A 27255-nucleotide genomic window follows, 5' to 3' on the forward strand; every position below is an offset into this window, starting at 1 on the left:
GAGACAGAGAGGGCAGGGCCGATTCCGCCAATGAGACGACGACAACAACGAAATTCAATTAAAACCCCTCTTGTTTCCTATGGTGTGTGTGGGGAGGGGGGGGGTGATACTTTTAAATATATATATATATTACACACGTTATATCTCTCGCTGCCCACCGGAGTCGCAGTCCACGCAACCCAGCTCACACCCACGGGAGCCGCCATCATTAAAGCGCCGTGTTTGTGTCCGCGGCCTCAGGGAAAAGCCGCGGGAGGAATTCGAGAGCTTGGTCGCCTTCAAACCGCGTCACCGGCGCGACGGCCGGGCGGTGGCGCAGAATGAGCGCGTCAGAGAGTGTAAACTGAAGTTAAATTGAAATACAGCAGGGACACACCGGGGCACACAGCTTCACCCTTCTCCCTCTCTCTTTCCAAGAACTTTTTTTACCGTGGAGCTTCAGAGCCCAGAGAGCATGAGAGTGCTCTGATACAAGGCACATCTTTACACAAAGGGTTGTGGGTGTCTGCAGCAAGCTGGCCTGCCCTGGAGACAGGTCACTGACGACAGGAGGCATCTGGGCTGTTTGGCAGCTGGGAGTTAATTGATCCCAGGAGATCGTCCAGCTGTGTGTGGAGAGAAGCCAGGGTATCGTCTTCAACCACAGGGCTGGGCAGCTTGTTCCCCACCCCCACCCCCCTCTGTGTACAGAAGAGCCTCCTGTCCTGACTGGAGGAGCTCACCCAGCTGTGTCTGGAGAGAAGCCAGGGTATCGGCTTCAACCACAGGGCTGGGCAGCTTGTTCCCCACCCCCACCCCCCTCTGTGTACAGTAGAGCCTCCTGTCCTGACTGGAGGAGCTCATCCAGCTGTGTCTGTAGAGAAGCCAGGGTATCGGCTTCAACAACAGGGCTGGGCAGCCTGTTCCCCACCCCCACCCCCCTCTGTGTACAGTAGAGCCTCCTGTCCTGACTGGAGGAGCTCACCCAGCTGTGTCTGGAGAGAAGCCAGGGTATCGGCTTCAACAACAGGGCTGGGCAGCCTGTTCCCCACCCCCACCCCCCTCTGTGTACAGTAGAGCCTCCTGTCCTGACTGGAGGAGCTCACCCAGCTGTGTCTGGAGAGAAGCCAGGGTATCGGCTTCAACCACAGGGCTGGGCAGCTTGTTCCACACCCCCACCCCCCTCTGTGTACAGCTGCGTCGCGGTCAGTGTGCGCGGCGGTGTGGTGCAGCAGGCTGGACACAGGGACACAGTGGACTTCAGCTTCAATATTCCCTTTATTGACAGTGACCGGACACACAGACACACACACACAGCATCTACAACACCGGCCCAGCAGGCTGTCCGGGTCTCGGAGATCTGGGCGGTCCGACGGGCAGGGGGGGGGGCGCCGGTCCGCCTACTCGTCGTGGAATGTGGGCAGCTTGTCTCCCGGGACGACGATGTGCTCCACCCCCTTCTCTGTGATCACAGCCAGGTGAACCACACCCCCACTGACATTATCCCTGCCCATCGCCAGGGCCAGAGCTGGATAGGAGACAGGTCAGAGGTCAGAGGTCAGAGGTCAGGCAGCTCCTGTCCGCTGCTCGCAGGGAAATCAATACGATCACAGAGAAACCGGGCCCTACCGTTAGTGGCAAAGGTGACGCACTCGTCCTTCGTCATGTCGGGTCTGAATTTGGAGTCAACGTAGCCGTAGATGTAGGTGCTGCCTGAGCCCCCGATGGTGAAGGGCTGTCTGAGCAGCATCCCACCCAGAGAGACCGAGTACACCTGAGAGAGAGGAGACACACTGAGGACCCTGAGAGAGAGGAGACACACTGAGCAGCATCCCACCCAGAGAGACCGAGTACACCTGAGAGAGAGGAGACACACTGAGGACCCTGAGAGAGGAGACACACTGAGCAGCATCCCACCCAGAGAGACCGAGTACACCTGAGAGAGAGGAGACACACTGAGCACCCTGAGAGAGAGGAGACACACTGAGCAGCATCCCACCCAGAGAGACCGAGTACACCTGAGAGAGAGGAGACACACTGAGACCCCTGAGAGAGAGGAGACACACTGAGCAGCATCCCGCCCAGAGAGACCGAGTACACCTGAGAGAGAGGAGACACACTGAGGACCCTGAGAGAGAGGAGACACAGAGCAGCATCCCGCCCAGAGAGACCAAGTACACCTGAGAGAGAGGAGACACACTGAGACCCCTGGAGAGAGAGGAGACACACTGAGCACCCTGAGAGATGAGACACACTGAGCAGCATCCCGCCCAGAGAGACCGAGTACACCTGAGAGAGAGGAGACACACTGAGCACCCTGAGAGATGAGACACACTGAGCAGCATCCCGCCCAGAGAGACCGAGTACACCTGAGAGAGAGGAGACACACTGAGCACCCTGAGAGAGAGGAGACACACTGAGACCCCTGAGAGATGAGACACACTGAGCAGCATCCCGCCCAGAGAGACCGAGTACACCTGAGAGAGAGGAGACACACTGAGACCCCTGGAGAGAGAGGAGACACACTGAGCACCCTGAGAGAGAGGAGACACACTGAGCAGCATCCCGCCCAGAGAGACCGAGTACACCTGAGAGAGAGGAGACACACTGAGACCCCTGAGAGAGAGGAGACACACTGAGCAGCATCCCGCCCAGAGAGACCGAGTACACCTGAGAGAGAGGAGACACACTGAGGACCCTGAGAGAGGAGACACACTGAGCAGCATCCCACCCAGAGAGACCGAGTACACCTGAGAGAGAGGAGACACACTGAGACCCCTGAGAGAGAGGAGACACACTGAGGACCCTGAGAGAGAGGAGACACACTGAGACCCCTGAGAGATTAGACACACTGAGCAGCATCCCGCCCAGAGAGACCGAGTACACCTGAGAGAGAGGAGACACACTGAGACCCCTGGAGAGAGAGGAGACACACTGAGCACCCTGAGAGAGAGGAGACACACTGAGCAGCATCCCGCCCAGAGAGACCGAGTACACCTGAGAGAGAGGAGACACACTGAGCACCCTGAGAGAGGAGACACACTGAGACCCCTGAGAGAGAGGAGACACACTGAGCAGCATCCCGCCCAGAGAGACCGAGTACACCTGAGAGAGAGGAGACACACTGAGCAGCATCCCGCCCAGAGAGGCCGAGTACACCTGAGAGAGAGGAGACACACTGAGCACCCTGAGAGAGGAGACACACTGAGCCCCCCTGAGAGAGAGGAGACACACTGAGCAGCATCCCGCCCAGAGAGACCGAGTACACCTGAGAGAGAGGAGACACACTGAGACCCCTGAGAGAAAGGAGACACACTGAGCACCCTGAGAGATGAGACACACTGAGCAGCATCCCGCCCAGAGAGACCGAGTACACCTGAGAGAGAGGAGACACACTGAGACCCCTGAGAGAGAGGAGACACACTGAGCAGCATCCCGCCCAGAGAGACCGAGTACACCTGAGAGAGAGGAGACACACTGAGCACCCTGAGAGAGAGGAGACACACTGAGCAGCATCCCGCCCAGAGAGACCGAGTACACCTGAGAGAGAGGAGACACACTGAGGACCCTGAGAGAGAGGAGACACACTGAGCACCCTGAGAGAGAGGAGACACACTGAGCAGCATCCCGCCCAGAGAGACCGAGTACACCTGAGAGAGAGGAGACACACTGAGACCCCTGAGAGAGAGGAGACACACTGAGCAGCATCCCGCCCAGAGAGACCGAGTACACCTGAGAGAGAGGAGACACACTGAGCAGCATCCCGCCCAGAGAGGCCGAGTACACCTGAGAGAGAGGAGACACACTGAGCCCCCCTGAGAGAGAGGAGACACACTGAGCAGCATCCCGCCCAGAGAGACCGAGTACACCTGAGAGAGAGGAGACACACTGAGACCCCTGAGAGAGAGGAGACACACTGAGCACCCTGAGAGATGAGACACACTGAGCAGCATCCCGCCCAGAGAGACCGAGTACACCTGGAGAGAGAGGAGACACACTGAGCACCCTGAGAGAGAGGAGACACACTGAGCAGCATCCCGCCCAGAGAGACCGAGTACACCTGAGAGAGAGGAGACACACTGAGACCCCTGAGAGAGAGGAGACACACTGAGCAGCATCCCGCCCAGAGAGACCGAGTACACCTGAGAGAGAGAGGAGACACACTGAGCACCCTGAGAGAGAGGAGACACACTGAGCAGCTTCCCATCCAGAGAGACGAGACACACTGAGCCCCCCAAGAGAAAGGAGACACACTGAGACCCCTGAGAGAGAGGAGACACACTGAGCAGCCGTCGCCCAGCGAGAGCGGCCGGAGACGGGAGGCACACCTGCGGGCCCTTCCTCCTGTCCCAGCCAGCAGTGATGAAGCCGGCCTGCAGGTCCTCCTTGTTCTTGTAGCACAGCTCCCTCATGACTGAGGCTGCGGCCTTGACCAGGGGGGGCTCCCCCATCTGGACACTGGGGTACCCCAGGGGTACAGCCGCAGAGAGGGAGGAGAGAGGGAGAGGAGAGAGCGGAGGGAGGGAGGAGAGGGGAGAGAGAGGGGAGAGAGAAGAGAGGAGAGAGAGGGGGAGGGAGGAGAGGGGAGAGAGAGGAGAGGGGAGAGGGGAGAGAGAGGGGAGAGAGAAGAGAGGGGAGAGAGAAGAGAGAGAGGAGAGTTATTCTGTTGTATCATGTGCTGATTCAGTTTCAGCTACACTCATCTCATTGACAAGACACAATACCCTGGAGAGACAGGAGAGGAGGGAGGAGGGAAAGGAGGATACCTGTGGAAGGAGATCTGGAACTTGGCAGCCCGTGTGATGGCCTGGGCATCAGCCAGGGAGCCGGAGATGCAGCAGAAGATCCGATCATGAACCTGGATCAGCTTGTTAATCATCTTGGAGGAAACATAGGAGCTGGAACACAGAGAGAGAGAGAGAGTTCCCACACCTGCCAGAATCCCAACGGGTCCCGATCCTACTGGGAGAGGGAGGAGGGAACTCAGTTGATCTGGCAGCCCAGTGTGTGATCTCCTGTCACAGCCTGAGGACCAGTAAGTCTGTCTCCCAATAATGCTCCTTCTGTCTACAGTATATGTCAATATTTTATAATATGTCTTTGTTGTAAATGTCTGTAATACGTCTGTAGATTTTATTTTACTTCTATTTTACATTTTGTTCCACGTTAATATTATTTTTATTTATTTTTTAATCAGTGGCAACACTGATTGTACCCATCGGTCATGCTAATAAAGCACCTTGAATTGAATTGAATTGAGAGAGGAGTGACTCCAGACTGACACAGGCACAGTGTGAACACCCTGTTACTGACACAGGAGCTGGAGCACACACACACACACACAGAGAGAGAGGAGTGACTCTGGACTGACACAGGCACAGTGTGAACACCCTGTTACTGACACAGGAGCTGAAGCACACACACACACACAGAGAGGAGTCACTCCGGACTGACACAGGCACAGTGTGAACACCCTGTTACTGACACAGGAGCTGGAGCACACACACAGAGAGAGAGAGAGAGAGAGAGGAGTGACTCCGGACTGACACAGGCACAGTGTGAACACCCTGTTACTGACACAGGAGCTGGAGCACACACACAGAGAGAGAGAGAGAGGAGTGACTCCGGACTGACACAGGCACAGTGTGAACACACAGCGGCCTCTCACCCGCCGATAGACGCCCGCGAATCGGAGCCGATCAGTACTCCCCCGTTGAACTTCACCGCCAGGATGGTGGTCTGGAAAACAGGGGCAGCGGTCAGTGCGGTCAGCGGTCAGTCCAGAGACAAGCTAGAGACCCTGTGCTGGACTCTGCCCCCCTCTGTCCACCCCTGAGCCCTTTCTAGTGTAGCAGCAGGAGCTGGACTCTGGGCTGACCCTGGTCTGCTGACCCCTGTCCACAGGAGCTGCCCAGCACTGACCCCAGACCAGAGTGACCAGAGACCACTGAGGCCAGCAGACCAGTGTCACAGCCCAGCACTGACCCCAGACCAGAGTGACCAGAGACCACTGAGGCCAGCAGACCAGGGCCACAGCCCAGCACTGACCCCAGACCAGACCAGAGTGACCAGAGACCACTGAGGCCAGCAGACCAGGGCCACAGCCCAGCACTGACCCCAGACCAGAGTGACCAGTGTCACAGCCCAGGGGGGACCCCAGACCAGACCCGGGTACCCCGCCAGGCCACGTTGTTCCGCGACTCCCCCGCCGGACAGAAAGTGAAAGTAAACTCTTGCTCCTCCGACAGAGACCGGGCCCGCTCTCCCGGCCCGGCCGCCATCTCAAACCGCCCGGCTGAGGCGCGGAGAGTCCGGTCCGGCCCGGCCCGGCCCGACCCGGGGGAGCACTCAAGAGCCCAAACTCCGGGCCGTTTCTGAGGGAGCTCCGCGCCGCCTCCCCTCCCCTCTCCTCCCCCTGCCCCGGCCCACCTCCCCCCCGACTGCAGGGGTCTCCCTCGCTCGCTCTTACCCCGGTGCTGACGCCCTTGACCCTGTCGTCCATCGCCGAGCCGAGCCGAGCCGAGCCGAGCAGTGCTGGGTGCTGGGTGCTGGGTGCGGGAGAGACGGGGTGTCTGCGCTGCCGGAGCTGGCGGCCAGCGGGGAAACAGCGGCGCCCGGCGGCCGGCGGCGGAACTGCACCCCCACCCCCCCCGGCTCTCCCGAAACCGAAAGCTGAGCGGAATTAACTCACTTTCGCATTTAAAAATACATTTAAAGAAGATATTATTTACCAAGACGGTGATTTTTGTTTCTTGCAATAGGTCACCGTTTACAAAACTTGCGCAAGTAACCGAACCTGAACTTGAACCTTTTTTTTAATAATAATAACAGGAACGATCTTCCGGTGTTTCACAGCGGGCAATAACCTGCGCACGCGGGCGGGGTCTGCAGGGACACGTGACCGGCCCGTCTCGCTCTCCGGCAACCCAGCGCTCGCGACCGGACCATGGCTTCGCCCTTCGTGCTCGAGGCGCCCGCGAGCGGGTTCAGCTTCCAGAACTCCGGCAGGTGAGGACCGGCGTGACCCCGGGGTGACCCCCCTCTCTCCCCGGGGTCACCCCGAGCGCGCCCGGGCGATACTCCTGAAAGTGAAAGTGATGATCGGGGACGAGTGCAGGAACCCCGAGACTGAGAGAGTGAGACACTGGGAGAGAGACAGAGAGTGAGACAGGGAGAGAGTGACAGAGACAGAGACTGAGTGAGACTGGGAGAGAGACAGAGAGTGAGAGAGTGATCGAGACTGGGAGAGACAGAGAGTGAGACAGTGATCGAGACTGGGAGACAGTGAGAGAGTGAGACATTGACAGAGTGAGAGAGAAAGAGAGTGAGACAGTGATCGAGACTGGGAGAGAGACAGAGACTGAGAGAGTGATCGAGACTGGGAGAGACAGAGAGTGATACAGTGAGAGAGACTGGGAGACAGTGAGAGAGTGAGACATTGACAGAGTGAGAGAGAAAGAGAGTGAGACAGTGATCGAGACTGGGAGAGAGACAGAGACTGAGAGAGTGATCGAGACTGGGAGAGACAGAGAGTGATACAGTGAGAGAGACTGGGAGACAGTGAGAGAGTGAGACATTGACAGAGTGAGAGAGAAAGAGAGTGAGACAGTGATCGAGACTGGGAGAGAGTGAGAGAGTGTTGATGTCCAGATCTGGGAAAGAGCTGGTTATCATTATTACTGTAGTAACTGTTCTCACTGACTCGCATCATTCTTCTGACAGCGCTCTGACTTACTCTGAATTAACACATTATTACTGCTGTGAGTATTCTCACACACTCAGAAACACCAGCCTGTTCTTCTGTAAGTGTTCTGAAAGAAGAGGCCTTTCTTCAGTACTCTGACACACAAATAACACATTATTACTGCTGTGAGTATTCTCACACACTCAGAAACACCAGCCTGTTCTTCTGTAAGTGTTCTGAAAGAAGAGGCCGTTCTTCAGTACTCTGACACACAAATAACACATTATTACTGCTGTGAGTATTCTCACACACTCAGAAACACCAGCCTGTTCTTCTGTAAGTGTTCTGAAAGAAGAGGCTGTTCCTCAGTACTCTAACACACAAATAACACATTATTACTGCTGTAAATCCTTGAATAACCCTGAAATCCTTCTGTAAATATTCTTACTAACTCCAAACTAACACACTATTATTCTTCTGAAAGTGTTCTTACCAAATCTGAAATAATTATTCTCTAGTATTTGTTCTAACTCAGAAATAAGACTATTAGAAATAATTTCATTACAGTGACAGTTCTGTTACTGCAGTGACACCTGTAACAGTATCCACACAGTGTGACTTTACTGTATCTGTGTGCACAGAGCTATAGGAATAATTTCATTACAGTGACAGTTCTGTTACAGCAGTGAAACCTGTAACAGTATCCACACAGTGTGACTTTACTGTATCTGTGTGCACAGAGCTGTAGGAATAATTTCATTACAGTGACAGTTCTGTTACAGCAGTGAAACCTGTAATAGTATCCACACACCATGACTTTACTGTATCTGTGTGCACAGAGCTGTAGGAATATCATTACAGTGAGAGTTCTGTTACAGCAGTGAAACCTGTAACAGTATCCACACAGTGTGACTTTATTGTACCTGTGTGCACAGAGCTGTAGGAATAATATCATTACAGTGACAGTTCTGTTACAGTAGTGACACCTGTAACAGTATCCACACAGTGTGACTTTACTGTATCTGTGTGCACAGAGCTGTAGGAATAATATCATTACAGTGACAGTTCTGTTACAGCAGTGACACCTGTAACAGTATCCACACAGCGTGACTTTACTGTATCTGTGTGCACAGAGCTGTAGGAATAATATCATTACAGTGACAGTTCTGTTACAGCAGTGAAACCTGTAACAGTATCCACACAGTGTGACTTTACTGTATCTGTGTGCACAGAGCTGTAGGAATAATATCATTACAGTGACAGTTCTGTTACAGCAGTGAAACCTGTAACAGTATCCACACAGTGTGACTTTACTGTATCTGTGTGCACAGAGCTGTAGGAATATCATTACAGTGACAGTTCTGTTACAGCAGTGACACCTGTAATAGTATCCACACAGTGTGACTTTACTGTATCTGTGTGCACAGAGCTGTAGGAATAATATCATTACAGTGACAGTTCTGTTACAGCAGTGACACCTGTAACAGTATCCACACAGTGTGACTTTACTGTATCTGTGTGCACAGAGCTGTAGGAATAATATCATTACAGTGACAGTTCTGTTACAGCAGTGACACCTGTAACAGTATCCACACAGTGTGACTTTACTGTATCTGTGTGCACAGAGCTGCAGGAATAATATCATTACAGTGAGAGTTCTGTTACAGCAGTGACACCTGTAACAGTATCCACACAGTGTGACTTTACTGTATCTGTGTGCACAGAGCTGTAGGAATAATATCATTACAGTGACAGTTCTGTTACAGCAGTGAAACCTGTAACAGTATCCACACAGTGTGACTTTACTGTATCTGTGTGCACAGAGCTGAAGGAATAACATCTTTTTCCCTGTTTTCCAGAAATGCGGCATTCGAGCAGGCCCTGGGGGGTGTCAGGTCGAGACGCCCCACACCCATGAAGACTGGAACCACTATAGCAGGCCTGGTGTTCAAGGTACAGCTGTATAGCCCCGTGTCTCTTGGTACTCCGGTGTCAGGTGTGTGTGTATTAACGTCCCTGTGTCTCTCAGGATGGCGTTGTGCTGGGCGCCGACACCAGGGCCACCTCCAGTGACGTCGTTGCTGATAAGGTCTGTTCCAAGATCCACTACATCGCGCCCAACATCTAGTGAGTACCTGTCACCACGGCGACGCCGGGCCGCGAGGCGGGGGTCCAGTCCGGTCCGGTCCGGACTAACGGGTCCCCCACCCTGTCTGTGTCCAGCTGCTGCGGCGCCGGGACGGCGGCCGACACCGAGAAGACCACCGAGCTGCTGTCCTCCAACCTGTCCATCTTCTCCCTGAACAGCGGCCGCAACCCCAGGGTCGTCATGGCCACCAGCATCCTGCAGGACATGCTCTTCAGGTCAGTGTGTGTGTGTGTGTGTGAACCCCAGGGTCAGTGTGTGTGTGTGTGTGTGTGTGTGTGTGTGTGTGTGAACCCCAGGGTGGTCATGGCCACCAGCATCCTGCAGGACATGCTCTTCAGGTCAGTGTGTGTGTGTGTGTGTGAACCCCAGGGTGGTCATGGCCACCAGCATCCTGCAGGACATGCTCTTCAGGTCAGGTGTGTGTGTGTGTGTGTGTGTGTGTGTGTGAACCCCAGGGTGGTCATGGTCATCAGCATCCTGCAGGACATGCTCTTCAGGTCAGTGTGTGTGTGTGTGTGTGTGAACCCCAGGGTGACTCAGGGTGGACGATCTGAATCAGTGTGTGTACCTGAGTCAGTGTGTGTCTGTGTGTCCAGGTACCGTGGTCAGATCGGGGCGTACCTGCTGCTGGGCGGAGTGGACAATCTGTGTCAGTGTGTGTACCTGAGTCAGTGTGTCTGTGTGTCCAGGTACCGTGGTCAGATCGGGGCGTACCTGCTGCTGGGTGGAGTGGACGATCTGAGTCAGTGTGTGTACCTGAGTCAGTGTCCTGCTGTGTGTCTATGTGTGTCCAGGTACCGTGGTCAGATCGGGGCGTACCTGCTGCTGGGTGGAGTGGACGATCTGAGTCAGTGTGTGTGTCTGTGTGTCCAGGTACCGTGGTCAGATCGGGGCGTACCTGCTGCTGGGCGGAGTGGACAATCTGTGTCAGTGTGTGTACCTGAGTCAGTGTGTCTGTGTGTCCAGGTACCGTGGTCAGATCGGGGCGTACCTGCTGCTGGGTGGAGTGGACGATCTGAGTCAGTGTGTGTACCTGAGTCAGTGTCCTGCTGTGTGTCTATGTGTGTCCAGGTACCGTGGTCAGATCGGGGCGTACCTGCTGCTGGGTGGAGTGGACGATCTGAGTCAGTGTGTGTGTCTGTGTGTCCAGGTACCGTGGTCAGATCGGGGCGTACCTGCCGCTGGGCGGAGTGGACGATCTGAGTCAGTGTGTGTGTCTGTGTGTCCAGGTACCGCGGTCAGATCGGGGCGTACCTGCTGCTGGGTGGAGTGGACGATCTGAGTCAGGGTGTGTCTGTGTGTCCAGGTACCGCGGTCAGATCGGGGCGTACCTGCTGCTGGGTGGAGTGGACGTCACTGGAGCTCACCTGTACACAGTGGGGCCGTACGGCAGTGTCGACAACATGCCCTTCCAGGCCATGGGTGAGCATCCGGTCAGCCGGCTCTGTGCGTGCGTGTGTGCGTGCGTGCCTGCAGGACTCCTCCTGACTTGGACTCAGCTGTGCTGCAGAGATGAACGAGGCCCAGAGGGTGACAGGGAGAACTGACCGCTTCTGACATACTGACCACTCCTGACTGACCGCCCCAGACATACAGACTGGCTGACCACTCGGTGCTGTCCACAGGCTCGGGGGACCTGCCCGCGATGGGGGTGCTGGAGGACGGCTTCAGGACCGACATGGAGGTGAGTTTGAGGACCGGGCCTGTGAGACAGAACCCCAGAACCCGACCGCACCGGTCTCAGTGCAGCAGCCAGCTAGAGAGTCCATCCCCAGCCTACAGTCCAGCCCAGTGAGAGCAGAGTAAAAACACAGTACAGCCCAGTGAGAGCAGGGTAAAAACACAGTACAGTGCAGTAGAGCCCAGTGAGATCAGAATAAAAACACAGTCCAGCGCAGTAGAGCCCAGTGAGATCAGGGTAAAAACACAGTACAGCGCAGTAGAGCCCAGTGAGATCAGGGTAAAAACACAGTACAGCCCAGAGAAATCAGGGTAAAAACACAGTACAGCGCAGAACAGCCCAGTGAGATCAGGGTAAAAACACAGGACAGCCCAGTGAGATCAGGGTAAAAACACAGCAGAGCCCAGTGAGATCAGGGTAAAAACACAGTCCAGCGCAGCAGAGCCCAGTGAGATCAGATGCAGATGGAGGTCAGACGTGTCGGCCGTCAGTAAGACTGCTGCTCTCTGCAGCTGGACGATGCCAAGCGCCTGGTCAGAGACGCCGTCCACGCAGGGGTCATGAGTGACCTGGGCTCGGGCAGCAACATCGACCTGTGTGTCATCACCCGGGCAGGAGTGGAGTACCTGAGGCCCTACGAGGAGTCCCAGTACAAGGACACCAGGTACTGGCTCAGAGCAGTGTCTGTATGAACCCCTCTCTCTCTCTCAGTGTGTCTGTATGAACCCCTCTCTCTCTCTCTCTCAGTGTGTCTGTATGAACCCCTCTCTCTCTCAGTGCAGTGTTCATGTACTGGAGTGTCCAGTCAGTGTGTCTGTATGAACCCCTCTCTCTCTCAGTGCAGTGTTCATGTACTGGAGTGTCCAGTCAGTGTGTGTGTATGAACCCCTCTCTCTCTCAGTGCAGTGTTCATGTACTGGAGTGTCCAGTCAGGGTGTGTGTATGAACCCCTCTCTCTCTCAGTGCAGTGTTCATGTACTGGAGTGTCCAGTCAGGGTGTCTGTATGAACCCCTCTCTCTCTCAGTGCAGTGTTCATGTACTGGAGTGTCCAGTCAGTGTGTCTGTATGAACCCCTCTCTCTCTCAGTGCAGTGTTCATGTCCTGGAGTGTCCAGTCAGTGTGTGTGTATGAACCCCTCTCTCTCTCAGTGCAGTGTTCATGTACTGGAGTGTCCAGTCAGTGTGTCTGTATGAACCCCTCTCTCTCTCAGTGCAGTGTTCATGTACTGGAGTGTCCAGTCAGTGTGTCTGTATGAACCCCTCTCTCTCTCTCAGTGCAGTGTTCATGTACTGGAGTGTCCAGTCAGTGTGTCTGTATGAACCCCTCTCTCTCTCAGTGCAGTGTTCATGTACTGGAGTGTCCAGTCAGTGTGTGTGTATGAACCCCTCTCTCTCTCAGTGCAGTGTTCATGTACTGGAGTGTCCAGTCAGTGTGTCTGTATGAACCCCTCTCTCTCTCAGTGAAGTGTTAGTGTACTGGAGTGTCCAGTCAGTGTGTGTGTATGAACCCCTCTCTCTCTCAGTGCAGTGTTCATGTACTGGAGTGTCCAGTCAGTGTGTCTGTATGAACCCCTCTCTCTCTCAGTGCAGTGTTCATGTACTGGAGTGTATTAACCCGTCTCTCTCTCAGACAGAGGAGGTATAAGTACTGTCCTGGGACGACTCCGGTTCTCCGTGAGACAGTTTCTCCTCTGGAGGTGGAGCTGGTCCAGGAGACAGTGCAGCTCATGGACACACACTGAGCAACACGACAACCCCGCAACACAGCAGCAGAACGATATCACAATCACACAACCGCACGGGACTTCCACAGCAACACAACAGAACAGGTTACACAGTCACTCTCCAGACGTGTGTGGAATTGCACAACAATGCAACGCCATATTAGAGAAACAGCACTGGGGTGTGTGTGAGCAGAGGAGGGCGACACTGTTGTATTTGTGTGTCTTCAGAATGAACCACTGTTTACTGTATACCTGTGATTCCTGGTTAATAAAGACTCAGTTCTGAACTACGCCCAGCTGTGTTACTCTGTGTGTAGAGTCACTGTGTCTGACTGCGTTACTCTGTGTGTAGAGTCACTGTGTCTGACTGCGTTACTCTGTGTGGAGTCACTTGTGTCTGACTGTGTTACTCTGTGTGTGGAGTCACTGTGTCTGACTGCGTTACTCTGTGTGTGGAGTCACTGTATCTGACTGTGTTACTCCATGTGTGGTATTACTGCGTTACTCTGTGTGTAGTCACTGTGTCACGAGGTTACTGTGCCTCTGTAACCTGCCCCAGCAACCTGTCAGGGTCAACCGGTCCTGTAAGCTGTCCCAGTACCCTGTCGGTGTTTCCTCTCCCAGTAAGCTGTCCCAGTACCCTGTCGGTGTTTCCTCTCCTAGTAAGCTGTCCCAGTACCCTGTCGGTGTTTCCTGTCCCAGTAACCTGTCCCGCACGGTTCTGCCTGGCAGGCGGTGACGTGGCGCCGCTCGCTCTCCCCATTGGCCCGCCGGCCCCGGGGGGGCGGGGCCGCCCGCTCTGATTTCCCTGCGGCCGCCCGCTGCGCCCCCTGGCGGACAGCGCCGGACCCCGGGGACTGGACCCCGGACCCGGAGACCGGACCCCGGACCCGGAGACCGCCGCTGACCTGCGGCCTCCGCCAGACACGGCCCCCTCCCGCCCCGGACCGGGAGCTGGACCGCCGGTTCCGAGCGGAGCACGGGGCCCGCCAGTCTCGGCCTCGGCCCCGCTCTGCAGTGGAAACCGAAACCAAAGGGTTCCGCCCCCGAACCGCTTTCGGTTTCGGTTCAGGTCCAGGAAGCTGCGCGGAGACACGAGCTCGCTCCCCTCTCAGGCAGTCGGCCGTCCCGTACCCTCACAGCTCGGTCAAGCTGATCGATACCGGATCGATATTACCCGAACCGCCCGTCCCGAACCGTCCGCCCGCCCGGACTATGGCTTTAACCGACGTCTGCGGCTACAACTTCCGAGCCGGACTCGGAGAGCAGCTCTCCGGAACCGGCCGGGCTGCCTTGGACCGGACCAGCCACTACAGCTTCGGAACCGAGCGGCAGGAGTTCGCGGTGCCGCTGGGAGTGGACGTGAGTCGCAGCCGAACCGCCGAGCCGCCGAACCGGGCCGGCCCTCCCCCGGGTGCCGGGACGGAACCCGCGGCCCCGAGCGCGCCTCTCGGCTCGGACCCGTGTCCAGGTGAAACACGCGTGTTCCCGCACCCGTGGGGTCTGGGGTCTGGCTTCCACGTGCGGTGTGGGGCGAGACCGGGGACACGCGGGCAGCGCATGCGCTGCAGCGGTGTTAATGACGCTTTTACCCCAAAAACACATTAAGCTCCCGGGGGCTGATCGCACAGATCAGCAGCTGATAACACCGGTGATGACTGACTGCTCTGCTGGCTGTTGACACTGCTGAGTGCTTCAGCCCTGTCATTCAAGAGCACTGAGTCTCTGCTCATACCAGTACAACTGCATCACTCTCACAGGACAGAGAGAGAGACCCCCTGTGTCAGACACACAGGACAGAGAGAGAGAGACCCCCTGTGTCAGACACACAGGACAGAGAGAGAGAGACCCTGTGTCAGACACACAGACACACAGGACAGAGAGAGAGACCCTGTGTCAGACACACAGACACACAGGACAGAGAGAGACCCCCTGTGTCAGACACACAGGACAGAGAGAGAGAGACCCCCTGTGTCAGACACACAGGACAGAGAGCGAGACCCTGTGTCAGACACACAGACACACAGGACAGAGAGAGACCCCCTGTGTCAGACACACAGGACAGAGAGAGAGACCCTGTGTCAGACACACAGGACAGAGAGAGAGAGACCCTGTGTCAGACACACAGACACACAGGACAGAGAGAGACCCTGTGTCAGACACACAGGACAGAGAGAGAGACCCTGTGTCAGACACACAGACACACAGGACAGAGAGAGACCCTGTGTCAGACACACAGGACAGAGAGAGAGACCCTGTGTCAGACACACAGACACACAGGACAGAGAGAGAGACCCTGTGTCAGACACACAGCTGTGACAGCCGACCCCCCAGTCCAGCTGTCAGGAGCCGAGAGCAGATGTGAGACTGGTCTCCTTCCACACAACACAGACCAGCCGTCTGCAGAGGAAGAGTGCAGAGCTGCTCCCCAGGTCTGGAGCTGAGAATGAGGGGGCAGACAGGCAGGCAGAGAGAGAGACAGACAGGCACAGAGAGAGAGACAGACAGGCACAGAGAGAGAGACAGGCAGGCACAGAGAGAGAGACAGGCAGGGAGAGAGAGAGACAGGCAGGCAGGCAGGCAGAGAGAGAGAGACAGGCAGGCAGGCAGAGAGAGAGACAGGCACAGAGACAGGCAGACAGACAGATGAGCTCTTCCTGCACAGCTGGAACAGACCGCAGCCTGACGGAGGCGAGTGGCTGTTAATTGGGTGTTGATTGGCTGTCACCTGACTGATGGCCGATCCCCTCTCTCCCCCCAGCCGGCCGTGTTCCTGCAGTCCTGCTCGGCGGACAGGGGCGGCGTGTCCATCGAGCTCGAGCACGGCACGACCACGCTGGCCTTCAAGTTCCGGGGGGGCGTGGTGGTGGCCGTGGACTCGCGGGCCTCGGCGGGGAGGTACATCGGTGAGCGCCGCGACGAGATCTTCACGGGCGCACAGGACAGAGCTGCCCAGACTGCGTCCTGGTTTACAGCCAAACTCACATTTCTCACCGTCACACAGGACAGAGCTGCCCAGACTGCGTCCTGGTTTACAGCCAAACTCACATTTCTCACCGTCACACAGGACAGAGCTGCCCAGACTGCGTCCTGGTTTACAGGATGGGACAGCAGTGTGACACCCTGTCTGTTCTCTGCAGCTTCCAAGGACACCAACAAGGTGATAGAGATCAACCCCTACCTGCTGGGCACCATGTCAGGGAGCGCAGCCGACTGCCAGTACTGGGAGAGACTGCTGGCCAAGGAGTGCCGGTCAGTTACTGTCCAGTCAGTGTGTCTGTATGAACCCCTCTCTCTCTCAGTGCAGTGTTCATGTACTGGAGTGTCCAGTCAGTGTGTCTGTATGAACCCCTCTCTCTCTCAGTGCAGTGTTCATGTACTGGAGTGTCCAGTCAGTGTGTGTGTATGAACCCCTCTCTCTCTCAGTGCAGTGTTCATGTACTGGAGTGTCCAGTCAGTGTGTCTGTATGAACCCCTCTCTCTCTCAGTGCAGTGTTCATGTACTGGAGTGTTCAGTCAGTGTGTCTGTATGAACCCCTCTCTCTCTCTCAGTGCAGTGTTCATGTACTGGAGTGTCCAGTCAGTGTGTGTGTATGAACCCCTCTCTCTCTCAGTGCAGTGTTCATGTACTGGAGTGTCCAGTCAGTGTGTGTGTATGAACCCCTCTCTCTCTCAGTGCAGTGTTCATGTACTGGAGTGTCCAGTCAGTGTGTGTGTATGAACCCCTCTCTCTCTCAGTGCAGTGTTCATGTACTGGAGTGTCCAGTCAGTGTGTCTGTATGAACCCCTCTCTCTCTCAGTGCAGTGTTCATGTACTGGAGTGTCCAGTCAGTGTGTCTGTATTAACCCTTCTCTCTCAGTGCAGTGTTCATGTACTGGAGTGTCCAGTCGGTGTGTCTGTATGAACCCCTCTCTCTCTCAGTGCAGTGTTCATGTACTGGAGTGTCCAGTCAGTGTGTGTGTATGAACCCCTCTCTCTCTCAGTGCAGTGTTCATGTACTGGAGTGTCCAGTCAGTGTGTGTGTATGAACCCCTCTCTCTCTCAGTGCAGTGTTCATGTACTGGAGTGTCCAGTCGGTGTGTGTGTGTGAACCCCTCTCTCTCTCAGTGCAGTATTCATGTACTGGAGTGTCCAGTCGGTGTGTGTGTGTGAACCCCTCTCTCTCTCAGTGCAGTGTTCATGTACTGGAGTGTCCAGTCAGTGTGTCTGTATGAACCCCTCTCTCTCTCAGTGCAGTGTTCATGTACTGGAGTGTCCAGTCAGTGTGTCTGTATGAACCCCTCTCTCTCTCAGTGCAGTGTTCATGTACTGGAGTGTCCAGTCAGTGTCTTTATTAACCCCTTACTCTCTGTCAGACTCTACAAGCTGCGCAACAAGGAGAGAATCTCAGTCTCTGCTGCCTCCAAGCTGCTGTCCAACATGATGTGTGGATACCGGGGGATGGGTCTCTCCATAGGCAGCATGATCATTGGGTGGGATAAGAAGGTATAGTTCTGTGTATTAGTGATCGGTGTGCTAATACAGTGCGAGTGTTCGGTGTGCCAACACAGTGTGTGTCTCCAGGGCCCAGGACTGTACTACGTGGACGACGATGGCACCCGTCTCTCTGGTCACCTCTTCTCCACGGGCTGCGGAAACGGCTACGCCTACGGGGTGGTGGACAGTGGCTATCGAGAGGACCTGACCGACGAGGAGGCCTACGAGCTGGGCCGCCGCGCCATCGCCCACGCCACGCACAGGGACGCCTACTCTGGAGGAGTGGTCAACAGTGAGTACACTGACCAACTGGACACTCCACTGAACACTGCACGGAGAGAGAGAGGGGTTCATACACACACACTGACTGGACACTCCAGTACATGAACACTGCACTGAGAGAGAGAGGGGTTCATACACACACACTGACTGGACACTCCAGTCCATGAGACAGACAGTGTAAAGCCCGTGCCCGGTGTGTCAGCGGAGTTAACGATCTTAACGATCTTGTGTTTGCTCAGTGTACCACATGAAGCAGGACGGCTGGGTCAAGGTGTGTCAGGAGGACGTGTCCGAGCTGATCCACCGGTACCGGAAGGGCATGTTTTGAGGGATCAGCAGACCAGAAGTGGGGGTTCACTGGTGCACGTCTTCACGGTGAAGGAGAGGCAGAGGGGTTTGAGCGAGCTGTGCTGTCTGTGTCACCACACCTGTATCACTGCTGTACAATAAAGCTCTTCCTCGCACCTGCGGCTGTGGCCTGTTCCTTCACCTCCTGCAGACACCCCCCCTGCCCCCCCTCTCTCAGACAGGACCTGACGATCAGCTCAACCTGAGGAGCTCATCCAGCTTGTCCCCCACCCCCACCCCCCTCTGTGTACAGTAGAGCCTCCTGTCCTGACTGGAGGAGCTCACCCAGCTGTGTCTGGAGAGAAGCCAGGGTATCGGCTTCAACCACAGGGCTGGGCAGCTTGTTCCCCCCTCCCACCCCTCTCTGTGTACAGTAGAGCCTCCTGTCCTGACTGGAGGAGCTCACCCAGCTGTGTCTGGAGAGAAGCCGGGGTATCGGCTTGTTCCCCCCTCCCGCCCCTCTCTGTGTACAGTAGAGCCTCCTGTCCTGACTGGAGGAGCTCACCCAGCTGTGTCTGGAGAGAAGCCAGGGTATCGGCTTCAACCACAGGGCTGGGCAGCTTGTTCCCCACCCCCACCCCCCTCTGTGTACAGTAGAGCCTCCTGTCCTGACTGGAGGAGCTCACCCAGCTGTGTCTGTAGAGAAGCCAGGGTATCGGCTTCAACCACAGGGCTGGGCAGCTTGTTCCCCACCCCCACCCCCCTCTGTGTAAAACACTGTCCTCAGATTTACAATGATCAGGTTATAACTATCAACACTTAAGTTTCCTACAATGGAATAATTAAGTAAATTAAATAAATTATTATTTACATATAATCAGTGAGGACAGCAGGACTGATCGACAGTGACACAGCACACAGCGTCCTGGGTAATAACACACTTTATAACAAGGAACAGGTAACGGGTTTATTCCTGCTGAAAAGAGAAGAAAGAAAACACAATGTCTCGGCTGTGGAGCCTTCTTCGGGTGAGAGCAATAACAGCACTTCTTAATGATATCTGTACAACAGAACTGAGACACAATGCTGACAAGAAAAGAACAGTAACACTAATCATGACACTGAAGCAGAAGGCTACAGAGAACATCAGTCTCAGAGACATGGTGAAGAACTCACACACAGTATATCAGAGAAATGGCTCACTGTGAACACAGTTATTACCTGAAGCTGGAGAGGAGAACCAGGACAGGTCCCACACAGAGCTGCTCCTCCCCACCATCACAACTGAATCAGCCTCCAGTACTGAACTCCAACACCTTATCTCTCCGAGTGGGGTTCAAGTCCCTGTGACCTCTGACCCCAGTCTCCCCTCTCTCTGAGTGGGGTTCAAGTCTCTGTGACCTGTGACCCCCCCGGTCTTCCCTCTCTGAGTGGGGTTGAAGTACCTGTGACCTGTGGCCCTTCAGTCTCCCCTCTCTGAGTGGAGTTGAAGTACCTGTGACCTGTGGCCCTTCAGTCTCCCCTCTCTGAGTGGGGTTGAAGTCCCTGTGACCCCTGTCTCCCCTCTCTGAGTGGGGTTCAAGTCTCTGTGACCTGTGACCCCCCCGGTCTTCCCTCTCTGAGTGGGGTTGAAGTACCTGTGACCTGTGACCCCGGGTCTGTCAGATCAGCACAGCTATGCGAGCTGGGTGGTTACGACACTGTCGTGCCAATGCTTGGGATACCGCGTTACGGCACGAAGAGGGCTTGACGGCAGTGCTAGGAGATGCGCTGTGATCGTGTTCCCCCTTCACCAAGCGGGGTAATCCAAACACTCACTGCATATTCACTCCCTGGATGTTTCTGTCCCCCGTGAGATCTAGAAAGCTCCCCGACACTCGCCGAAGAAACGGGGGTTTCACGCCAGCAGGCGAAGAGAGACGAGACGCGGCCGCCCAGCGCGGACAAACCCCGCACCCCCAAAACGCATCAGCGGCTCTCGCCCGGGTCTTACAGTTCCGCAGGTGGAGAAGCAGCGTCCTTCAGGTTCCTCAAAAAGGAGGAAAAACAAGACGACTCCCCGCAGCGAGGGTGTCGGAAACCGCACGCCTGGCTGGGCGCTCCGTTTAGGGCTTCAGAAACAAAGCACACTGCAGTCACGGGCAAAAACAACTCTAATTAACAAGTGCACTAATGACCGGTTTCCCAGGGTCGTCGCCCGTGTTATTGTACAGTAACCCTGAACCCCGCTGATCCAGGCGCCTCGTCCTCTCCTGCCGCTGCCCGGGCCGTGTGAAAGAGCTGCGGGTCTGCTCGCAGCCTCAGGGCTGTTTCCTACAGTAAACTACACCGGCTCTGCGGGACACCCTGCTGTCCGACAGCGGAAACGTCCCTGGATGTCCCCGCTCTGAGAGGAGCTGCATGAGCAGGACCCTGACCTCTGACCTCTGACGCAATGAGCTGGAAATGTGAACATACTCGCGCGTCGTGTTGTTTGCGCAGCCGGTGGATCAGGAGGAGCTCTGAGGAGGACAGACTGTCCAACACGTCCCGTCACACACGTGTCTAAGTCACTTTTAAGTGCTGTTTTATAGCCCAGCACAGAGAAACAAGGCACATGAACACCTCCTTCTAGTGAAGGATTAGCACCCGAATAACCTAATATCTTAAATAAAAACGTCTTCACTGTGCTCTTACCCAGTTACACATTCTCTTCTGAGCGAGTAGATAATACTGTCCCCGTCTTTCTCTAGACTCTGTGTCTCTACCTGTATCTCTGTGAGAACATGGCCTCCTGTCAATCAAACCCCACCTGTCCAATCAGGCAGGAGACCCCGCCCACTGCCCGGGACCAGGGCCCGTGATTGGCCACTTCACTGCAGCAGAGGTCAGGCCGACGCCAGGTCACCCTTGCAGGCTCTGTGTTTTGGGGTGTCTGTGTGGAGTTCACACTGTCTCCAGTCACAGCCGGCTTGGGGTCCAGCCAGGGTCACCCCAAGGGGAGCAGTCTGTACCTTGTTGAGTGTGTTCTGGGCCCAGGAAGACCTGAGCTCATGACACTAACAGTCACTACAAGTGTAGAGAAACAGTCAAGCATGAAGCCCAGTTTAAATCCTCTTTATTTGAAAACTTTGTTTAGTTACAAGATAATCACAGCATACCAAAAGTGCATGTCACTTCTTTCCTTTAAAAAAAGTTAAACAATGAAATTAATCTTAAAAAACAGGTCTAGTGACAGCCAACCATTCTGAAAGCAAAAATCATTATCCCAAGAAAACAAAAGATAAGGCATATATTCTTTTAACTTAAAACTCTTCTACAGTCTAATTTAAAACTACCCCCCTCCCCCCCATTTAAACCCACAGCAGGAAAAACCCTTCACCAGCCCTTAAGGTAAGAAAATGATATTTCGGCACACTGCAGCAGAGATCATCAGCAGGCCTTGTCGTCCTTATATACACACGAAGTGGGGCGCCCGGGGTCCAGTCTGTGACAGGGCCCCGTCACAGGAAAGTGAGCAGCTCTGAAGAGCCAAAACCAACACCAGCCTTCTGCGTGATCGTCTGAGTCAGGCCCCCGCACGACACCGCCGTGTTGGAGCTGCTCCTGTCCGAGCCTGGTGTTGTGCCACGGGCCGGGCTGCTCATTCTGATGTGTCGGGGCTCTCTACAGAGGGGAACACCTCCACAACCCTGTAGAGGGGCAGGTGGGGGAACACCTGGGCGCCCACTGGCTCTCTACAGTTTTATTGGAAGCAGGTGAAGACGAAGCAGAGCAGATCTAAAGTGTAAAATTGCAATTAAAGAAACCAACAGACACTGGGGGGTCAGGCGAGGTCCCCCCTTACAATACCGGAGCAGGAGGGGCCCCTCAGACACCCCGCCTTCCCCTACAGCACACAGGGGTACGCAGGAGGCCCTCTCCCAAACCGGGGGGGCTCAGATCATCGTCCTGTCTACCAGGAGCTGAGCTGAGACCCCCAGTACTCTCCTTCATCACAGTGCCAACAGTGGGGAGACTCTGTGTTAAACTGGGGTGTCTGTGGTGTCAGGACCCCAGGGGAGATCAGTGAACTGCACTCTCTCCTTCATCACAGTGCCAACAGTGGGGAGACTCTGGATTAAACTGGGGTGTCTGTGGTGTCAGGACCCCAGGGGAGATCAGTAAACTGCACTCTCTCCTTCATCACAGTGCCAACAGTGGGGAGACTCTGGATTAAACTGGGGTGTCTGTGGTGTCAGGACCTCAGGGGAGATCAGTGAACTGCACTCTCTCCTTCATCACATTGCCAACAGTGGGGAGACTCTGAATTAAACTGGGGTATCTGTGGTGTCAGGACCCCAGGGGAGATCAGTAAACTGCACTCTCTCTCCTTCATCACAGTGCCAACAGTGGGGAGACTCTGTGTTAAACTGGGGTGTCTGTGGTGTCAGGACCTCAGGGGAGATCAGTGAACTGCACTCTCTCCTTCATCACAGTGCCAACAGTGGGGAGACTCTGTGTTAAACTGGGGTGTCTGTGGTGTCAGGACCCCAGGGGAGATCAGTGAACTGCACTCTCTCCTTCATCACAGTGCCAACAGTGGGGAGACTCTGTGTTAAACTGGGGTGTCTGTGGTGTCAGGACCTCAGGGGAGATCAGTGAACTGCACTCTCTCCTTCATCACAGTGCCAACAGTGGGGAGACTCTGTGTTAAACTGGGGTGTCTGTGGTGTCAGGACCCCAGGGGAGATCAGTGAACTGCACTCTCTCCTTCATCACAGTGCCAACAGTGGGGAGACTCTGTGTTAAACTGGGGTGTCTGTGGTGTCAGGACCCCAGGGGAGATCAGTGAACTGCACTCTCTCCTTCATCACAGTGCCAACAGTGGGGAGACTCAGACTCTGGATTAAACTGGGGTGTCTGTGGTGTCAGGACCCCAGGGGAGATCAGTAAACTGCACTCTCTCTCCTTCATCACAGTGCCAACAGTGGGGAGACTCTGTGTTAAACTGGGGTGTCTGTGGTGTCAGGACCCCAGGGGAGATCAGTGAACTGCACTCTCTCCTTCATCACAGTGCCAACAGTGGGGAGACTCTGGATTAAACTGGGGTGTCTGTGGTGTCAGGACCCCAGGGGAGATCAGTAAACTGCACTCTCTCCTTCATCACAGTGCCAACAGTGGGGAGACTCTGGATTAAACTGGGGTGTCTGTGGTGTCAGGACCTCAGGGGAGATCAGTGAACTGCACTCTCTCCTTCATCACATTGCCAACAGTGGGGAGACTCTGAATTAAACTGGGGTATCTGTGGTGTCAGGACCCCAGGGGAGATCAGTAAACTGCACTCTCTCTCCTTCATCACAGTGCCAACAGTGGGGAGACTCTGTGTTAAACTGGGGTGTCTGTGGTGTCAGGACCTCAGGGGAGATCAGTGAACTGCACTCTCTCCTTCATCACAGTGCCAACAGTGGGGAGACTCTGTGTTAAACTGGGGTGTCTGTGGTGTCAGGACCCCAGGGGAGATCAGTGAACTGCACTCTCTCCTTCATCACAGTGCCAACAGTGGGGAGACTCTGTGTTAAACTGGGGTGTCTGTGGTGTCAGGACCCCAGGGGAGATCAGTGAACTGCACTCTCTCACTTCATCACAGTGCCAACAGTGGGGAGACTTTGTGTTAAACTGGGGTGTCTGCGGTATCAGGCCCCCAGGGGAGATCAGTGAACTGTGACCCCCAGCAGTCAGTCTCTCCTCATGGCCCTGGAGGAGTTCTGCCCAGAGCTCAGTGAAGAGCAACAGAACAGCTGAGTTTTACTTGTGTGAGGAGCCGGACGTGAAGCCAGATGGAGTTACAGTTGAGAGAGCCTGTTGTTTCGGGGGTCAGGGGTGAGCCCCAGTGTCTGTGGGTCGAGGGGACCTCTATAATCAATCAGTATTGAGCAGTGTGAGGGAGACTGTGTCAGAGGAATCGGTAGATCAGCTGAGGCCTTCACCCTCTGCCCTGTTCAGACCTGGGAAGACAACCGGACACTGGGGTCAGTACAAACAAGGACACACAGGTCAGTCACAACCCCCACACACCTGATTCCTTCAAGACCCCAATCACAGTGACTGACACACTGCAGGACTGATGACACAGACCCGGGACAGGCACAGGTACAGGTACAGGTGTGTGTCTGAGGAGTGTGTACAGGTGTCTCAGACAGGTGTGTGTGTGTGACTAGAGTGTGTGTACAGGTGTGTGTGTGTGTGTGCGCGAGTAGTGTGTACAGGTGTCTCTGACAGGTGTGTGTGTGACTAGATTGTGTGTACAGGTGTGTGTGTGTGTGTGCGAGTAGTGTGTACAGGTGTCTCTGACAAGTGTGTGTGTGTGACTAGAGTGTGTGTACAGGTGTGTGTGTGCGAGTAGTGTGTACAGGTGTCTCTGACAGGTGTGTGTGAGTAGAGTGTGTGTACAGGTTTCTCAGACAGGTGTGCATGTGTGTGTGTGCGTGACTAGAGTGTGTGTACAGGTGTCTCTGACAGGTGTGTGTGACTACAGTGTGTGTACAGGTGTGTGTGTGTGTGAGTAGTGTGTACAGGTGTCTCTGACAGGTGTGTGTGTGTGACTAGAGTGTGTGTACAGGTGTGTGTGTGATTAGAGTGTGTGTACAGGTGTCTCAGACAGGTGTGTGTCAGTAGTGTATGGTACAGGTGTCTCACACAGGTGTGTGTGTGTGAATACAGATTATGTACAGAGGTGAGAGCAGGTACCTCAGATGGATCTTCATGCTTTAGCTGGGGGGTTGTTGGAGGAGTTGGAGTCGCTGTCAGAAGCTACAATGACACAACACATCCTGTTAGGACACACACTCCACAACACACCAACACTCACAGTGTGTCACTGTAACACTGAGGAGTGTGTGAGTCCTGATGACTCTCCACTCTCTCACCCCAACAGCCTGGACATCATCACTGTGTCTACAGGTGAGTTTATACTCACAGTCCTGTTATTTCACACAGTAATTCAGAGAGAGAGGTGATCTATACTCACTGAGAGTCTCCATATCCTGAAACACTAATGACTGTGTCTACAGGTGAGTTTATACTCACAGTCCTGTTATTTCACACAGTAATTCAGAGACAGAGGTGATCTATACTCACTGAGTCTCCATATCCTGAAACACTAATGACTGTGTCTACAGGTGAGTTTATACTCACAGTTCTGTTATTTCACACAGTAATTCAGAGAGAGAGGTGATCTATACTCACTGAGAGTCTCCATATCCTGAAACACTAATGACTGTGTCTACAGGTGAGTTTATACTCACAGTTCTGTTATTTCACACAGTAATTCAGAGAGAGAGGTGATCTATACTCACTTGAAGCTTTGCCATATCCTGAAACACAAGAGAGAGACAGTTAGTGCTGAGTACAGTGTGGTTGTGTGTGTAGTACAGTGTGTATAGTAGTGTTTGTGTGTAGTACAGTGTGCGTGTGTATTACATTGTGTAGTCCAGTGTGTATAGCAAGTGTGTGTGTTTAGTCCAGTGTGTGTGTAGTACAGGGTGTATAGTAGTGTGTGTGTGGTACAGTGTGTATAGCAGTGTGTGTAGTACAGTGTGTGTGTAGTCCAGTGTGTACAACAGTGTGTGTGTAGTCCAGTGTGTGTGTATATAGCGGTGTGTGTGTGTAGTCCAATGTGTATAGCAGTGTGTGTGTGTATAGTACAGTGTGTGTGTAGTCCAGTTCCCCTCACTCACCAGTCTGTCTCTTCCTCCAGATGACAATCCCAACGACAGCGATGAGAACCAGGACTCCAACTACAACTCCAACGATGATCCCAATGGGAAAACCACCCTTGGGCTCTGTAATCACACACAGACCCCCATCACCTTAGTGTCACCCCGCCATCAGTCTAGAGTCACTCAAAGACACCCCAGTGTCACCCCAAAGAGAGGATCACTCTCAGTCTTGGCTCTGGCTGGATGAGCTCCTGGGATCAATCAGCTGCTCTCCTGTCTGTAGGTCCTTGTGCTCGTGTTTCATTCACACTGTCGGTGGCCACAGTCACAGTGAAGACTAGACCCTGGACCAGCACAGCTGAGACTGTGGCTCTCCAGCCACACGGCTGAAGACCAGTTAGAATCACAGCCATTCCTCTTGCAGACTGGACTATCGTCTGCTCTGGGCGCAAGACTGAAGAGGTGAGAGGAATGAATGACCCGATACTAACGTGTCTCGAACACACACACACTCTCTCTCACCCCAGGTCCTGACGATGTCCTCTCCTGGACTGCTGCTGTGATCCACTCTGCAGGAGTACTTGTCCTCCTCTCCTGCTCTCACTCTCAGACTCTTCCTGACCTGGAAGCTCCCGTCTCCGTTGGGCAGCACCTCCCCACTGTCCACATCCTCGTGCAGCTCCTGTCCGTCTCTCCACCAGGACACCACGATGTCTCTGGGGAAGAAGCCCGTGGCCAGGCAGGTGAGCTCAGTACTGCCAGATCTGGAGTCCTTGTGGAACACAGACACCTGGGGGCGCTCTGGAGAGAGAGAGAGAGACAGAGGAGTTTAACACTGAGACATGGAGAGACACATCACAGAGCTGACAGACTCTGACACAGGTCTTCTAGACTCATCCTGGGCTTTGTCATATATACAGAACAATCCACACTGCCTGTCCTGGTCAGTGACAGTCCCTCTCCTGTCCAGAGTCTCTCCTGTAGTCCACACACTTCTTCAGTACTGGACACAGGTCTAGACTCATCCTGGGCTTTGTCATATATACAGAACAATCCACACTGCCTGTCCTGGTCAGTGACAGTCCCTCTCCTGTCCAGAGTCTCTCCTGTAGTCCACACACTTCTTCAGTACTGGACACAGGTCTAGACTCATCCTGGGCTTTGTCATATATACAGAACAATCAACACTGCCTGTCCTGGTCAGTGACAGTCCCTCTCCTGTCCAGAGTCTCTCCTGTAGTCCACACACTTCTTCAGTACTGGACATAGGTCTAGACTCATCCTGGGCTTTGTCATATATACAGAACAATCC

General features: G+C 54.6%; 4 protein-coding genes across 8 annotated transcripts in view; 2 read left to right on the forward strand and 2 right to left on the reverse strand.

The window, feature by feature from the left end:
• LOC148813644 (class I histocompatibility antigen, F10 alpha chain-like) overlaps positions 1–27255 on the reverse strand; it is a 71121-nt gene that overhangs the window by 21255 nt on the left and 22611 nt on the right. For 2 of the 5 annotated variants that reach the window (XM_088908278.1, XM_088908275.1), the window contains 5 exons: positions 26466–26744; positions 25962–26066; positions 25581–25598; positions 24973–25035; positions 21346–24230 (listed from right to left, as the gene is read on the reverse strand). The exons of the other annotated variants lie outside the window; for them this stretch is intronic. In XM_088908278.1, the coding sequence (XP_088764404.1) occupies positions 24986–25035; positions 25581–25598; positions 25962–26066; positions 26466–26744 (452 nt within the window). In that variant the 3' untranslated portion in view covers positions 21346–24230; positions 24973–24985. Of the gene's footprint in view, positions 1–21345; positions 24231–24972; positions 25036–25580; positions 25599–25961; positions 26067–26465; positions 26745–27255 lie in introns of those variants that run through there. 5 annotated transcript variants of the gene reach the window in all.
• Positions 1239–6854, reverse strand: psmb12 (proteasome 20S subunit beta 12). The gene is made up of 6 exons (XM_088908291.1): positions 6449–6854; positions 5648–5718; positions 4746–4877; positions 4308–4437; positions 1609–1753; positions 1239–1507 (listed from the first exon to the last, which is right to left on the reverse strand). Exons 1-6 carry the CDS (start codon positions 6479–6481, stop codon positions 1380–1382), a joined length of 639 nt encoding a protein of 212 aa, XP_088764417.1. The 5' UTR covers positions 6482–6854; the 3' UTR covers positions 1239–1379.
• psmb13a (proteasome 20S subunit beta 13a) lies at positions 6861–13504 on the forward strand. The gene is made up of 8 exons (XM_088908287.1): positions 6861–6987; positions 9523–9616; positions 9693–9790; positions 9887–10027; positions 11119–11234; positions 11438–11496; positions 12006–12157; positions 13124–13504. The coding sequence occupies exons 1-8, from the start codon at positions 6926–6928 to the stop codon at positions 13233–13235; spliced, it is 834 nt and encodes a 277-aa protein (XP_088764413.1). The 5' UTR covers positions 6861–6925; the 3' UTR covers positions 13236–13504.
• On the forward strand, positions 14053–18440 carry psmb8a (proteasome 20S subunit beta 8A). Its single transcript, XM_088908289.1, has 6 exons — positions 14053–14579; positions 15979–16123; positions 16358–16469; positions 17574–17703; positions 17782–17986; positions 18216–18440. The coding sequence occupies exons 1-6, from the start codon at positions 14433–14435 to the stop codon at positions 18302–18304; spliced, it is 828 nt and encodes a 275-aa protein (XP_088764415.1). The 5' UTR covers positions 14053–14432; the 3' UTR covers positions 18305–18440.

Source organism: Atractosteus spatula (genome assembly GCF_055471065.1).
Source record: "Atractosteus spatula isolate fAtrSpa1 chromosome 10 unlocalized genomic scaffold, fAtrSpa1.hap1 SUPER_10_unloc_1, whole genome shotgun sequence".
NCBI lineage: Eukaryota > Metazoa > Chordata > Actinopteri > Semionotiformes > Lepisosteidae > Atractosteus > Atractosteus spatula.

What these genes read in the sequence shown, in the direction of transcription:
- psmb12 (XM_088908291.1), bottom strand. Translation starts at nt 6,481, where the DNA reads ATGGACGACAGGGTCAAGGGCGTCAGCACCGGG. An exon ending in TCAAGGGCGTCAGCACCGGG is followed by an intron (nt 5,719 to 6,448) that starts GTAAGAGCGAGC and finishes CCTGTTTTCCAG; the next exon opens with ACCACCATCCTGGCGGTGAA. An exon ending in TCGCGGGCGTCTATCGGCGG is followed by an intron (nt 4,878 to 5,647) that starts GTGAGAGGCCGC and finishes TCTGTGTTCCAG; the next exon opens with CTCCTATGTTTCCTCCAAGA.
- psmb13a (XM_088908287.1), top strand. Translation starts at nt 6,926, where the DNA reads ATGGCTTCGCCCTTCGTGCTCGAGGCGCCCGCGAGCGGGTTCAGCTTC. An exon ending in AGCTTCCAGAACTCCGGCAG is followed by an intron (nt 6,988 to 9,522) that starts GTGAGGACCGGC and finishes CCTGTTTTCCAG; the next exon opens with AAATGCGGCATTCGAGCAGG. An exon ending in CATGCCCTTCCAGGCCATGG is followed by an intron (nt 11,235 to 11,437) that starts GTGAGCATCCGG and finishes TGCTGTCCACAG; the next exon opens with GCTCGGGGGACCTGCCCGCG.
- psmb8a (XM_088908289.1), top strand. Translation starts at nt 14,433, where the DNA reads ATGGCTTTAACCGACGTCTGCGGCTACAACTTCCGAGCCGGACTCGGA. An exon ending in CTGCTGGCCAAGGAGTGCCG is followed by an intron (nt 16,470 to 17,573) that starts GTCAGTTACTGT and finishes ACTCTCTGTCAG; the next exon opens with ACTCTACAAGCTGCGCAACA. An exon ending in TCATTGGGTGGGATAAGAAG is followed by an intron (nt 17,704 to 17,781) that starts GTATAGTTCTGT and finishes GTGTGTCTCCAG; the next exon opens with GGCCCAGGACTGTACTACGT.